The 14,977-nt window shown below is 36.7% G+C and overlaps 1 protein-coding gene across 2 annotated transcripts in view; it reads right to left on the minus strand.

Moving 5' to 3' along the window:
• Positions 1–795: 795 nt before the first annotated feature.
• Positions 796–14,977, minus strand: part of SLC44A1 (solute carrier family 44 member 1) — a 454,935-nt gene continuing 440,753 nt past the window's right edge. Inside the window, exons 14-16 of one of the 2 annotated variants that reach the window (XM_053702619.1) lie at positions 11,115–11,351; positions 6,648–6,728; positions 796–1,318 (exon numbers count right to left, since the gene is read on the minus strand). In XM_053702619.1, the coding sequence (XP_053558594.1) occupies positions 1,295–1,318; positions 6,648–6,728; positions 11,115–11,351 (342 nt within the window). In that variant the 3' untranslated portion in view covers positions 796–1,294. Of the gene's footprint in view, positions 1,319–6,437; positions 6,729–11,114; positions 11,352–14,977 lie in introns of those variants that run through there. The other variant, XM_053702618.1, reaches the window with a different exon arrangement.

Below are 14,977 nucleotides of genomic sequence, written 5' to 3' on the forward strand. Positions count from 1 at the left end.
CTCACAGCTCTGCTGAGAGAATTTACCTCCCTTCAAAGAAGTTTGAAGACCCCTGAGATCTGTCAGAGATGAACCGGATCATGCAGGAAATATAAAAGTAGCTGACTGGAATTTTTTGATGCGTAGCAAAGAGCGCCAAAAACGGCCCCTCCCTCTCCCACACAGCAGTGAAGAGAAACGAAACTGTCACAATTAAAGCAAAAAACTGCCAAGTGGAAAATAATGCCCAAACATTTATTCACACAGTACCTCAGCAATGTAAACGATTCTACATTCCAGCAAAAACGTTTAACATGAGAATAGTTATTAAAAGGATTAGTGACCTTTAACACAGTAGTTCCGGTGAAATACCATCCCCAGAATACTGAAGTGTATACATACATGTCATTTTAACGGTATGGCAGGCTTTTCTCATCAATTCCATTCAGAAAATAAAAACTGCCACATACCTCAATGCAGATTCATCTGCCCGCTGTCCCCTGATCTGAAGCCTTTACCTCCCTCAGATGGTCGAGAACAGCAATATGATCTTAACGACTCCGGTTAAAATCATAGTAAAAAATCTCTGTCAGATTCTTCCTCAAACTCTGCCAGAGAAGTAATAACACGCTCCGGTGCTATTTTAAAATAACAAACTTTTGATTGAAGTCATAAAAACTAAGTATAATCACCATAGTCCTCTCACACATCCTATCTAGTCGTTGGGTGCAAGAGAATGACTGGGACTGACGTAGAGGGGAGGAGCTATATGCAGCTCTGCTGGGTGAATCCTCTTGCATTTCCTGTTGGGGAGGAGTTATATCCCAGAAGTAATGATGACCCGTGGACTGATCACACATAACAGAAGAAACAAAACAGTTAGATATATTCCCTCATTAGGTCAAATTGTGAAGTTACCGTACATTTATACCAAAAAGAACAGAAGTACCTGCACTCTCTTGTAATATACAACGGATACATTTAACAGAGCACAGAGGCTTCGCTGGGGTGTAAAAAATTGCCTCATATTAAAGCATCAAACCTTTGAAAAAAAGCGGGAAAAAAGAAAAACAATGTCCACATTCAGTTATGAGAAATTTGTATCGGATAAATCATTGGAGACCTTTTTCTAGAGCTAGACCTCTGACACAAAGAAATGTATAAGATATAATAGTAATGATGCTGGCAGAAACTCAAATAAAACAAAGTGAAAAGAATATATAATTATAAACCGGAAGTTATGAACCCTGCATTGATTTTGGCTGCTTGTGTTTGTTTTGGAATGTCAATGAGATCCAATATTGCTGGGCTAGATTCAAGCTGAACTTGTTCCCGAAGCCTAAAAAATAAAAAGCCATACAGTATGATCTTAGATATAGTTTAGCACAAAACATTCATAATACAGAACACGTTAATCTAAGACAAATGGCTCTGTATCAACAACCAAGGTTAGAGTGTTAGTTATAGAAACAAAAATAAAGCACCAGGTATAAACAGTATTAGTACATTTGACGGACATGTTAATAAATGAGACAAGGAAACAGTTCATCATAATTCTGACAGTGAGCAGTGAAAATACTGCCTTTCAATGCATAAAGTGAATAACAGATTGCTTTTCAAATTTGCTAAAGATATTTAAGGTAAAATCAGAAATGCAGCTATAAAATGATATATTTACAAAAGTATTGCTCACAATGAACACCAACAAATAAATGAAACTTGATCTTGCACAAGATAAAATGTAAAAATACATTGTACTCAACAATTGTCACTGTCTCATCTACATTTAAATATGGCTTATAGCACATAGTTTTTTTAATAAAATGGATATTCCTGTGCGGAAGAAATTTTTTTTTCTGTGAAAGTTATCCCTGCCTATTACTACACATTTCAACATAAAGTAAGATTTTACTTAACATTTGTTCATGCAAAAATATATTCTTAACAAGTTTATGCTCTTTCAGTTGCAGGATTTTTTTTTTTTTAGCAATATCCCATTAAATGCATTAGTTAAAGGGACATGAAACCCACATTTTTTCTTTCATGATTTAGAAAGAAAATGCAATTTTAAACATCTTTCTAATTTACTTCTATTATCTAATTTGTATTATTCTCTTGATATTCTTTGCTGAAAAGCATAGCTAGATATGCTCAGTAGCTGCTGATTGGTTGCTGCACATAGAAGCCTTGTGTGATTGGCTCACCCATGTGCATTGCTTTTTCTTCAACTAAGGATATCTAAAAAATGAAGCAAAATAAATAATAGAAGTAAATTGTAATGTTGTTTAAATTTTCATTCTCTATATGCAGTGCAGTTTTTTTTTAATGGATGTGGGTGAAACAGCCAGTACAGTCATTGGTGGCACACTTCTGATTTCTTGTTGTCTCAGCTGAGAGCATGTGCAATATCTCTCTCCTCTGAGGCAATCAGAACTCCATAGTGCGCTGCCAATGCCAATAATGGCTTGGGCACTACTACCTCTGACTACCTTGCCAGCGTAAAATAAATATATAAATATATAAATGTGACAATGATGGGGCAGTCTGGAGGATACAAGAACAGCATAAGTTACATTTAAAACATACTATATGGCCAAAAGTATATGGACACCTGGGCATAACACCTATATGATCTTGTTTGACATCCCATACCATAATCATGGGTACGAATGTGGAGTTGACCTCCCTTTGCAACCACAACTCTTCTGGGAACGCTTTCCACAAGATTTTGGAGAGTTTCTGTGAGAATTTGTACCCATTCAGCCAAAATAACGTGTGAAATCAGGCACGGATGTTGGAAGATAAGGTCTAGCTCACAATTAGCATTCCAATTCACCTCAAAGGTATTCAAGGGGGTTGAGGACAGGGCTCTGTGTAGGCCACTTAAGCACCTCCACACCAATCTTGTCAAACCATGTCTTCAACGACCTCTGTGCACCAGGGTACGGTCATGCTGAACAGGCAAGGGCCTTCCCCAAACTGAAGCCACAAAGTTGGAAGCACTCAATTTGTCTAAAATGTCTTTGTATCCAGTAGCTGTAAGATAACCCTTGTGTGGAACTAAAGGCCTATTCCAAACCCTGAAAAAAACAGCCCCAGACCATTATACATCCTCCAGTAAACTGTACAGCCGGCACTATGCATTCTGGTAGGCAGCGTTCTCCAGGCATCCCCCACACCCAGATTGCTCCATTAAAGTGCCAGACAGTGATGCATGGTTCATCACTCCAGAGAACATGTTTCCAATGCTCCAGAGTCCAGTGGTGGCATGCTTTACAACACTCTGAATGGCGCTTTCATGTGTGCATGTTGATTGTAAGGCATGTGTACAGTTCTCAGCCATGGAAACCCATTTTGTGACGCTTCTGACACACAGTTCTTGTGATAAAGTTGCTTCCAGAGGCAGTTTGAATGTCTGCAGTGTAGTGAAGTATGTTCAACAAAATAGACAATGTTTATGCGCTACTTGAAACAGCACTCAGCAGCCCCACTCTGTGAGTTTGGGTGGCATACCACTTCATGGCTGGGCTTCTGTTGGTTGACCAGGGCAGATCTAGTAGAGCAGAATTTTACAAACAGACTTATGACAAAGGTAGCATCCTATGACACTGCCAGGGTTAAAGACACTGTGCTCTTCAGTATGACAATGTTTGTAGATGGCTATTTCATGTCTATGCACTAGGTTTTATGTACCTGTTAGCAATGGGTGTGGCTGAATCACACAAACTAAATAATTAGTAGCTGTGTCCACATACCTTTGGCCATATAGTGTATGAATGAATGAATCATTTGAAATGTATCCCTGCAGTTCTCTTAGGGATATTGAAATTATTTATTTAATTAAACTAGCATTATAAAGCACTAGAATTAGGTAGAATATTATATATATATATATATATATATATATATATATATATATATATATACATACATACACACATATATATACATATATATATACATATACACACACACACACACACATTTTTTTAACATAAAATATCTCAAAGCTTCTGCAACTGATTAACTTCCAATTTTCCAGGTTGGTGTAACTGTAATTTAACCTTTTCCAGTCATAAAAAAGGTATTTTACCCTTTGGCTACCAATAATGCACACAAAATAGTGATTTCATACCTTACGTGCAAGGGGGAAAAAAGCACAAAACAGTATATGAACCCATTGATTTGTAAACAAAATAGCAGATTAAGAAAGTGGCAGCTTTATGAAAATCACAAATCACTGCTTTAAATAACCTTTTTCTTTCTAATATCCAGACGCAATATAATTTACAGAGGAAGGAAAATGCAGCATTTAAACCAACTCTGAATCACATATATGGAAAATACTTGCATCATTTTTGAAAAGGTTGCATTATAAATGACATAATGAAAGATAAAGCTTGTACAAATACACACGCACAAATACCATATCGCCATTTTGAAACAGATGAAAAACTGGTTAGTAGAAAGCTGAAAGGATATATTGATCTTTTTATTTATTAAAGGGGAGATGAAAGTTAACCTTTCATTATTCATGTAGAGCATACAATTTTTAAAAACTTTTCAATTTACTTTGGTTATCAAATGTACCTTTCTCTTGGTATCTTTTGCTGAAACGTAGCTTCTCCCCATGAGAGCATACTGAGGTATGCCCAGGAGCGTGTATATGTTTTAAGAACTATATGAATAACACTGTTACAAACGTTAATGCTGCATGGTGCTTAATGGAACACACTTGATGCGCCTCCCTTTAATCTCTAATTATGGATGCCGCCATTTTGGAACCTATGTTACACTGCAGGTATCTAAAGGAGAATTGCTGCACATGTGCAAACACATTAGTACTAAAAAGCAGTGAAAGCCAGAAGTCAACATGTCAGCATTCATGACTAGAGTAAGTCAGGGGATAACCTCAATATTGTGATTATTTATATTTAGTGTTTAATGTCCCATTAAGTCATGCACACACTCCCGAGCCTGCCTCAGTATGCTCACATGGAAAAAGAGTTAAATAGACAGTAAAGTCAAAATAAAACTTTATAAACAACTTTCCAAATTACTTCTATTATCAAATTAGCATTGTTCTCTTATGATCCTTTGTTGAAGTCTAAACCTAGGTAGCTTAGGAGTGTTCACATATTTATAGCAGACTATGGCAGCAGTGTTTGTAACTATGTATAACATTGCTATAAACAATGCTGCAAACACTGTTGCTAGAAGGTTTAAGACACGTGCAATCTACTGAGCTCACCTAGGATTACTCTTTAACAAAGGATACCAACTAAACAAAAACAATACAAATAAATCAGAAAGTTGTTTAAAATGTCATGCTTTTCAATCAATTTAAGTTTAATTTTGACTTTACTGTGCCTTTAAGCTTGAACAAAAAAATATAAAGAGACAGAAGTACATTTGATAACAGAAATGGCAAGTTTATTTTTTTAAATGATATACTCTGAATCATGAAAGTTTATTCTAGACTTCCCCGTGCCTTTAAGATATTCCGTGTTTTATGTGAAATGGAGAGGACACCAGCATTTTCTATCAAGCTTTTGAAGTAGCATATTTATATTTTAGTGAGAAAAATAAGCAATTGGTTTTGTTTTACTGACTGAACAGATTTTTTTTCTAAAGGATATAAAACATTTATTTTTAATTTAATATAGAAAATATAAAACTGTCAATGTTATTAAGGGTGACGTGTTAAGGATAAAAAAGGTAAGAAATGTATCTATTAACAAAACGGGAACAAAAACGCATGATAAATATTGTTTATAAAAAATATAAGGCTTTTGTTGTGCTACAGCAAAGCATGCTGGTTCTTGTAAAAACTTTATTTATAGCATTCTCTCTGCTGCCTTTTGTTGTATATTTAATCCCTTACCTTTCCAAACACATGTTGGTGTATTTATTTAACTACTGCAGTAGCATTTACTAAGATCCCTCAGCTGCCAATCCACTAAATCCCTTTAACAGTGTTTTTTAAAAAAAAGTAAATGTATTATTTTATAGTCCATTAAACATTGCTATATTCCACACAGCTGTTTGCACACTCTTATCTGTCCTCGAATTGTCAGCAGAAGAGATTAGATGAGGGAACTAAGTTTTAACATTTTTTCAAAGTTAAATTACAGGACAATGAGACAAAATTAATTTATGAAAGTATATTGCAAAGTTTTTTACTGCACATATTTTGTTTTTAGTCTTGGAAGTATTTAATGTCCCTTTAAAAAAATAAGGGAACAGTTTTTAAGGGACAACAAAAGGGCAGTAGAGCCAATACTGTAAAGAAAACAGTTTATGTATCTCGACTGGTTACATTTATCATGTGAATGTGCTTGCTTTTAGCATAATGGAAACTCACATTCCAGGTGACTGTCACCGAGTAGGTCAAGCATAAAACTGGACAATTTTGTATTTATTTTTTTGTTCCAAATGAAGCTATAATCCGATTCCTTTCAGCTTACTTTTACAGAAGATGGTTTGAGCTGTAGGAAGAACTCTGCCAGCCAGCTGATGGGCAAGCACACAAGCAAGAACAGGAGCACATCCTGCGTGATGCAGATAACAAACAAGTCACCAGAGGAAGCCCAGTCAGTGAAGACAGAAAGGGGCAGGTAGTAAAAGTGAAACTCTTGCAGGATGAGCATCTCCTTGCCGGCACCTACCATCGGTTTTAGCTCCCTGCCCTCGGCTCCGCCCCCATGGGATGACTCCTTCATGGCTTTTCTGCTGTTCTCCACAAATTCCTGGAATAAAACCCATGAGAGTCAAAGTTGATGCGAGGTCAAACAGTGCTGCCCTCTATTGGTCTTGAAAATGTATAACATTGTTAAAAGCAATTTTTTAAAACTACAGTCAAATAGTGCTTCAGACGTGAGTGCTCCTGAGCCTACCTACATGCTTTTCAACCAAGGATTTCAAGATAACTAAATACAGTTGATAACAGAAGCAAATTGCAAACTTTTTTGTTTTTAAATTGTTTGCTCTGTCTGAATCATGAAAGAAAAAAAATGGGTTTAACTCCTTAACCCCTTCACTATCGGGAATTTCAGAAATAAACTTCAAGAAATTACGAGAGAATTTTTAGCATTTTTGTTCTCACCCTGTGAGTCTATCCTGTACTATAAACTATAGTATGTTGTGCAATACACTTATCTTTACATAGCCATTGTTTTTAATAAACAAAAATCATTTTTACTTTTTCTCCTGTGGTTATATTATTCTAGGTCCAAATTCTGTACCTTACAATTTGCTGTATTTCCGTAGATACTGTAGATACTGGAAATTGTGAATTATGTTTTACTCTACATGTCAAAGAATTCATTAGTTACAGAAAACAATAGGCAATAATTTGATAAACTCTCTGTAAAAAGAATGAGTTGTAAAACCATAAACTCTTTTACATTTTGAATGTATTATTGTTATGTATGGATTAAACATAAAGAGCCTAAGCGCTGACGCCAGACGGTGAGATGCATCCTTCAGAGCCTGGTTAAAAACCGCATTCGGTGTGATTAGACTCCACATTATTGGGCTGTAGTGTTTTATTCAATACAATTCATTAAGGGTTTTGACTCTGGTTTCTAATACACCCTCTGTAACAACACATAGTTTGTCCTTGGTTGTTTCTGTTAATTTATAAATAACCAAGGCACAAAAAACATAGAAGCTAGCACAGAGGGCACATTAATAAATACATAGTGCAGTCAAAACAAACCAGATTACACTGTTTTTACCCTATAGTATCGTACAATCACCTCTATGTTTGTATTCATGTCTTTTCTATTAGAGTAATAAGTGTTTTGTGTATGTGACAAAAGAAAGAAAAAACAATGGCACTACTGGCGTTGTTTCCTAATAAATACTATTGTAAGATAATTTGGTAGTATAATAGGTATTGATCAACAATAAATTTAACCCCTTAACGACCAAGGACGTACGCCAAACGTCCTAAAAAAAAATACAGTTAATGACCGAGGACGTGTGGCGTACGTCCTTGGTCTGGAAAGCAGCTGGAAGCGATCCTGCTCGCTTCCAGTTGCTTTCCGGTTATTGCAGTGATGCCTCGATATCGAGGCATCCTGCAATAACCTTTTTTAGCAATCCGGTGCAGAGAGAGCCACTCTGCACCGGACATCACTGGCTAAATCCGTTGGTGGGTGGGAGCCGGTTCGGGAGGTGGCCATCGATGGCCCTAATGATGTGGAGGGGGGCGGGATCGTGGGCGGTGGTGATCGAAGGCGTGCATGGACGCGCGCAAGTGCACGGGAGGGCGGGCGCGTGCACGGGGAGGGAGCGGGTGGGAACCGCTACACTACAGAAAAATTATGTATTCAAAGTTTTAAAAAGTAGTAAATATTTATATAAAAATACATTAGTCTGGGGGTGGGGGATTGGTCTGTGGGGGGGGGGGGGGAAAGCTACACTACAGAAAAAGAACATAACAATAAAAAAAAAACCATTTCTCTTGCAAACTGGGTACTGGCAGACAGCTGCCAGTACCCAAGATGGCCCCCAATAAGGCAGAGGGGGAGGGTTAGAGAGCTGTTTTTTTTGGGGGGGGAAATCAGGGAGGTTGGGGGCTAAGGGGTGATCCTACAAAGTAGACTTTCTGCCAGTACTTAAGATGGCGGGGACAATTGTGGTGTGGGGGATGGAAGGGAGCTGTTTGGGAGGGATCAGGGGGTCTGATGTGTCAGTTGGGAGGCTGATCTCTACACTAAAGCTAAAATTAACCCTGCAAGCTCCCTACAAACTACCTAATTAACCCCTTCACTGCTAGCCATAATACATGTGTGATGCGCAGCAGCACTTAGCGGCCTTCTAATTACCAAAAAGCAACGCCAAAGTCATATATGTCTGCTATTTCTGAACAAAGGGGATCCCAGAGAAGCATTTACAACCATTTGTGCCATAATTGCACAAGCTGTTTGTAAATAATTTCAGTGAGAAACCTAAAATTGTGAAAAATTTTGCGTTTTTTTTTTAATTTGATTGCATTTGGCGGTGAAATGGTGGCATGAAATATACCAAAATGGGCCTAGATCAATACTTGGGGTTGTCTACTACACTATACTGAAGCTAAAATTAACCCTAGAAGCTCCCTACATGCTCCCTAATTAACCCCTTCACTGCTGGGCATAATACACGTGTGGTGCGCAGTCGCATTTAGCAGCCTTCTAATTAGTAAAAAGCAAAACCAAAGCCATATATGTCTGCTATTTATGAACAAAGGGGATCCCAGAGAAGCATTTACAACCATTTATGCTATAATTGCATACGTTGTTTGTAAATAATTTCAGTGAGAAACCTAAAGTTTGTGAAAAAAATTGTGAAAAAGGGAACATTTTTTTTTTATTTGATCGCATTTGGCGGTGAAATGGTGGCATGAAATATACCAAAATGGGCCTAGATCAATACTTTGGGATGTCTTCTAAAAAAAAAAATATACATGTCAATGGATATTCAGGTATTCCTGACAGATATCAGGGTTCCAATGTAACTATCGCTAATTTTGAAAAAAAGTGGTTTGGAAATAGCAAAGTGCTACTTGTATTTATGGCCCTATAACTTGCAAAAAAAGCAAAGAACATGTAAACATTGGGTATTTCTAAACTCAGGACAAAATTTAGAAACTATTTAGCATATGTTTTTTTTGGTGGTTGTAGATGTGTAACAGATTTTGGGGGTCAAAGTTAGAAAAAGTGTGTTTTTTTCCATTCTTTCCTCATATTTTATAATTTTTTTAATAGTAAATTATAAGATATGATGAAAATAATGGTATATTTTGAAAGTCCATTTAATGGCGAGAAAAACAGTATATAATATGTGTGGGTACAGTAAATGAGTAAGGGGAAAATTACAGCTAAACACAAACACAGCAGAAATGTAAAAATAGCCTTGGTCCCAAACGGACAGAAAATGGAAAAGTGCTGTGGTCATTAAGGGGTTAAAGAAAGGAGGTGCTGTACACTGAGAATAAAATAAGCAAAAAAACACCTGAATGATAAACACTAAAGAAGTGTGTACTAAAGTAGCACTCTACAGCACTATTTCACCACAGCTTGTGTTAGACTTTTTACTCAAGCATCAATACCACAAACAGTGTGCAGCCATAATAAAAGCGAGTTCACATGGTTGCGACTCGCTGCCATTCTTAACTGATACAAGATATTTTTATTTTTGTGCTCTGTCGCTGTCTATAATACTTTATGTTGCATGTTGAGAAGGCACAATAATTTTGTCTAACCAGTGTTGGTAAACATAATGGTATTTATTAACCCATAAATGACCAAATAACTACGGTTGATTCCTCATATACCAGAATTATTCAGCTATGACTAGAAAATAATTATTAGAGCACAATATTAATGGAACACACTACATTGTGTTTTTAATTTGTATAATTTTATTTGATTAAACGTATTAAAAGCTAAGTTTTAAACTGCCATCTTTCCGAGATTGATATTACACAATATTAAAACTTCTAACATACATAGGTGTGGTGAAATAGTGTTGTAGAGCGCTACTTTAGTAAACACTTCCTTAGTGTTTATCACTCAGTTATTTTTTGTGTTTTGTGTATGTTTACACAATCTCCCCATATCTCAATTTGACAGAAATGTGGGGGGAATGTTTAGAAAATAAACCAGACCTTGCAGAGAACTTTCAGTTACGCCCTTGGAATGCCCTAGTTCTGCTTTTACAAAAAGTACTATTTTTAGGTATGTGTTGTGTATTTGTATTACAATTTCTACTGTGTGTGCATTAAACAGTTTTTTTCCTGCGTAATTCCAATACTTTTTGCATAAATGATCATTTTTGCAGTACTAATTTTGTTACAATTTTTTTTTGTTTACGAATAAGATTTTTTAACTGCATGTTTTATTATAATATTTATTTATTTTATATGATTTTTAGATTGCAATATTTGATGTGCCCTATTGTAATGTATGCATCGCCTTCACATACACAAATGCAGGGAACACCGAGAATTCCACAGGGGCTTCATAATACTAGTGACATTTCTTACAGAATCTCCGAAGCCCAGAGACCTTAAGATAATAATAATAAAAAAACCTAGGCTTCCTCAATCTACAGAGATCATATTTTAGAAAAAAAAGTGTACTTACCATGAGAACTTTGTCCATGTAGAACTCCTTCCCAGGACTCCCATCGTTATATTTTGTGTCGATAGCAAAACACAAGAAGAGGACATCTACCACCATTTCATAGATTGAAAGGAAGCAGTGAGCAACCAGAAAAGCGAACAAGCAGACAATTATGAGTGGAAGTACCCACACAGTGTAGTCTCTCTGGTAGTTAAGCAGCAAAATCCCTGCCAGGCCTGTGCTGCAGACGATCAGAATCTACAACCGGGAGAGACAAGAAGACAGAAAAAGTCAAGTGCATTGTATTTATTTTAATTACACGCAGATCAACAACTATCATACTAAGAGCAAACAGGAAAATCTTAACTGCACATAGAATGTTAGCTGTATACTAAAAAAGTCATGAACAACATATGTTGTATTAGATGGAATGAAAACTGCAGTATCACAACCCAACAACTTCATCAGGATCACATATTTAACAAAGGAAACTGATCTGTATTTATAAATGTAAGAAAAACCCACAAAAGAGATTGCCATTTATATATAGCTCAAAGATTTCTTAATAAAGGGCCGGTATTTTAACCCTTTCTGGTCCTATATATATTTTTTTTTTATAAGTGCGCCAGCAGGTTTTGTTTTTTAATACCATTTGCCTGACCCTGGCCGCCCTAGCCCTCTTAGATCAAGTGTACATGCAACTTGGGTTGTTTCACTTGACTCCCAGCTTCCTGCAGCAGTTCCATGTGGGTGCCTCGTACCAGTGATCAGTGCAAAGCACCACATTTAGCTTAGCTTAGCTGTGGTGCTGTGCACCGTTCATTGGTAAATATATGGACGCCCACAGGCACAGGGACCGCTGCAGGAAGCCGAGTGGCAAGCGGAACAACCCAAGTTGCATGTACACCCCAGGCCAGCACCTGTCCCACCGCAGCAGGCTCCGTAGGAGCGCACGTTGACAGATCATCACCTTGCGGAGAGTCCACCTCCTCATTGAAGGAACCAAGCAGGCAGGAAAGGACCCGGATCTTGCCCCCATCTCGACCCTACCTGGCGGGTATTCTCAATGGAGCCACTGATTTAGCTCCACCTGTCACTGGGAACTTCGGCACCCTAGAGGGAACATGTCGGAATATATTCGACATTGGAGCTCAAGAGGTAAAACCCTTTGTCGGATATATTCCAACATAGGTCTGGAAAGGGTTAATACATACATCCTATATTATAAAAGGTATGTTTGTCCGATGCAGTCATGCGCAGTAGAGACTTCAGAGTGAGACACAAATACCTGGCCACAAGGAAGGATCAGTCAGTGAGGATCAGACAGCAGAAAGGGGGGGGACTACTGCACTAGAGAAAAAAAAAGTTGAGAGCGGCAGGGAAGGGGAAGGAGGGAGGCAGTGGGGATCCAAGTGGATATGGATTTTGGCCTCTGTACACAGACTTTAGGTCTAGTACTATATTTTACAATAAGTGCAGCAATGCAAAATATCTAAAGAAACAACTCATGATTCTGTGCACTCCAGCTCCTCATTCTCATTTTTGTTTGAACATTCTATGGCAAAGTTTAAGAATTTAAATCAATAGATGGTACATACAATGATGCAATATATTTTTATTCTTGACAAAGGCCCTTTTTTGAGGGCAGAAACGCGTTGACATATTGGTAAGAATTACTTTAATCTTTACTTCATTCTCTTATTGGATACACTATGTTGTGAATTTCTTTTTTTACAGGGACATTTTTTAGGATACCATAGGAGCAGCTGACAGGTGCTAGGATCCAATCAGCTACTTCAGCTACCACACTCATGAATTTGGATCTGTTAAAGTAACTAACATTGGAAGGAATCAATTTCCTCACTTTCACCTTGCTTTTCATCACCCATTTTTTCCACTTTTTAGTTTTGATTGACTTATTTTTGTTCTTCACTAACATTTGTTGATCAACTTTTTGAACACTTTTTTGGATTATATTTTTTATGTTATTGCATATTGTGTATTTACTCACTATTTGATCGTATCTATACAATTATTTTGCTACCCCCTTTTTTTGCACTGCAGTGCATTTTCTATTTTTTGGAACACTATTTTTGAAACACTATTTTTGAACACTATTGTTTGTACTATTGTTTATTAGTTTTTTGCTTGATGCACTTGTTATAGTTGTACTTAGGCTAATTCTGTTTTATTAGTATACACTCTTATTCTGGTGTACCACTCACACTGATCACCTATTATTACCTCTGTTTTTATTGTAATTATCAGCTTTGGCCCTTTGAGCCGCTTCTGTAAGATATTCCTGTATTTGTAATTTTATTTATATGTGCTTTTTAGATTTTTTTATATATAGTCTTTTATTACTGATGCTTTTTAACATGGTTCATTAAATAATCTTCTTTTATCTCTCTGTGAGTATATTTATCCCTTGGCCTCTTGTTGGCGCTGTATTCACTTCTTACTACTTGTGCATATTTTTTGGAGGTTGGTTAGGATCTCTGTTTGGATACAGCTTGGGGATTACCTTAGCGCTTGTACACTACCCCTTTTTCACTATTTACTTTTTTTAAATATTGAAGAAACAAGTTTAAAGTTTTATTTTAGTGCCTGTAAAGCAATGGGCACCACCATATTATAACCTAAGTTTCCTTCTCTCTTGAAGTCGATTTTAAGGACAGCTATAAATGCAGTGTAAAGTATGAAGTCTGCCCTTCCATTTACATTAATACAACTTTCAAAATGAAGTTAAAGAAAAAGGGCACAAAAAAAAATTATGAAATTATTTTGCAAACTTTTTTATTTACTAAACCTAATTTAAAGGGATATTAAGCTACTGGACACAAACAATTACTACTGACCCAGCTATTGTATGTCACCGTGTGCCTGCAATTTTCTTCAAAGCTATATTCCTGATTTAATCCCATACAGATGCCAGTTGTTGAAATTCTATATCTTCATACAGGACACTAACATCTTGGAGCTTAGGTATTCTTGCACCAAAAGCAAATTCACAGATAACTGAAGTTGCTGACTTTCTGACAGGTGTATCATGCACAATGCAGAGCAGAGCTTTATATTTCTGCTGCTTTTTTATATTTGAAAGTTCACATAAAATAGATATTTAAAAAGCCCTCAAAGAATAATGCAGACTGCAAAAATGTAAAGCTCACGCTCTGTATTGTGCACACAAATTGCACAATACAGTTGTCGCAAAGCTGCAATGACACTGATCAGAGACTGTGCACTACTTCTATTACAAGATAAGCACCCAGCATGAAGATGGCAATTTTCACCAACCAGCATTTATAAGGCGTTAAATTAAGATAACGGCTTTGAAGAGAGGTGTAAGCACAGGAGAAAACAATAGCATGGAGAGTAATAATGGAGTTATTATACACCTATAATATGATACAAACTCTGTGGATTTAATGACAGAGTACAATATGGATTTTTTTTTAATATATATTCCCCTGTAGAAGCATCACTGCCGTCTCACAGTCTCTCTCAGGACCCCTGTATAGTAGAATTTGATAGAAAGAGGTGCTGGTCTTTAAGGGGGATCCTCAATTCAATGGAATATCTCTGGGTAACACCATGGACTTCCCACAAAATATGGAACGTCTCAGCAACACGGGAATAAGTTCCAAAAATCAGTAGATTTATTTGAAATATTTGAATTCAAATTAGAGCTCTTTTGTAAAATTGTACGATAATTTTTTTTTTCTTCTCCCAACGCATTTCAATGATTTACATCACCTTCCTCAAGAGCATAACAATCACAGAAAGGAGCTACTTTTCTGTGATGGTCATGCTCGAGGAAGGCAAATTTAAGTTGTTGAAACGCGTTGGTAAAATAAAAAACTGAATTATCAACGGAGCTGTAA

Source organism: Bombina bombina, chromosome 2 (genome assembly GCF_027579735.1).
Source record: "Bombina bombina isolate aBomBom1 chromosome 2, aBomBom1.pri, whole genome shotgun sequence".
In the NCBI taxonomy this organism is placed as follows: domain Eukaryota; kingdom Metazoa; phylum Chordata; class Amphibia; order Anura; family Bombinatoridae; genus Bombina; species Bombina bombina.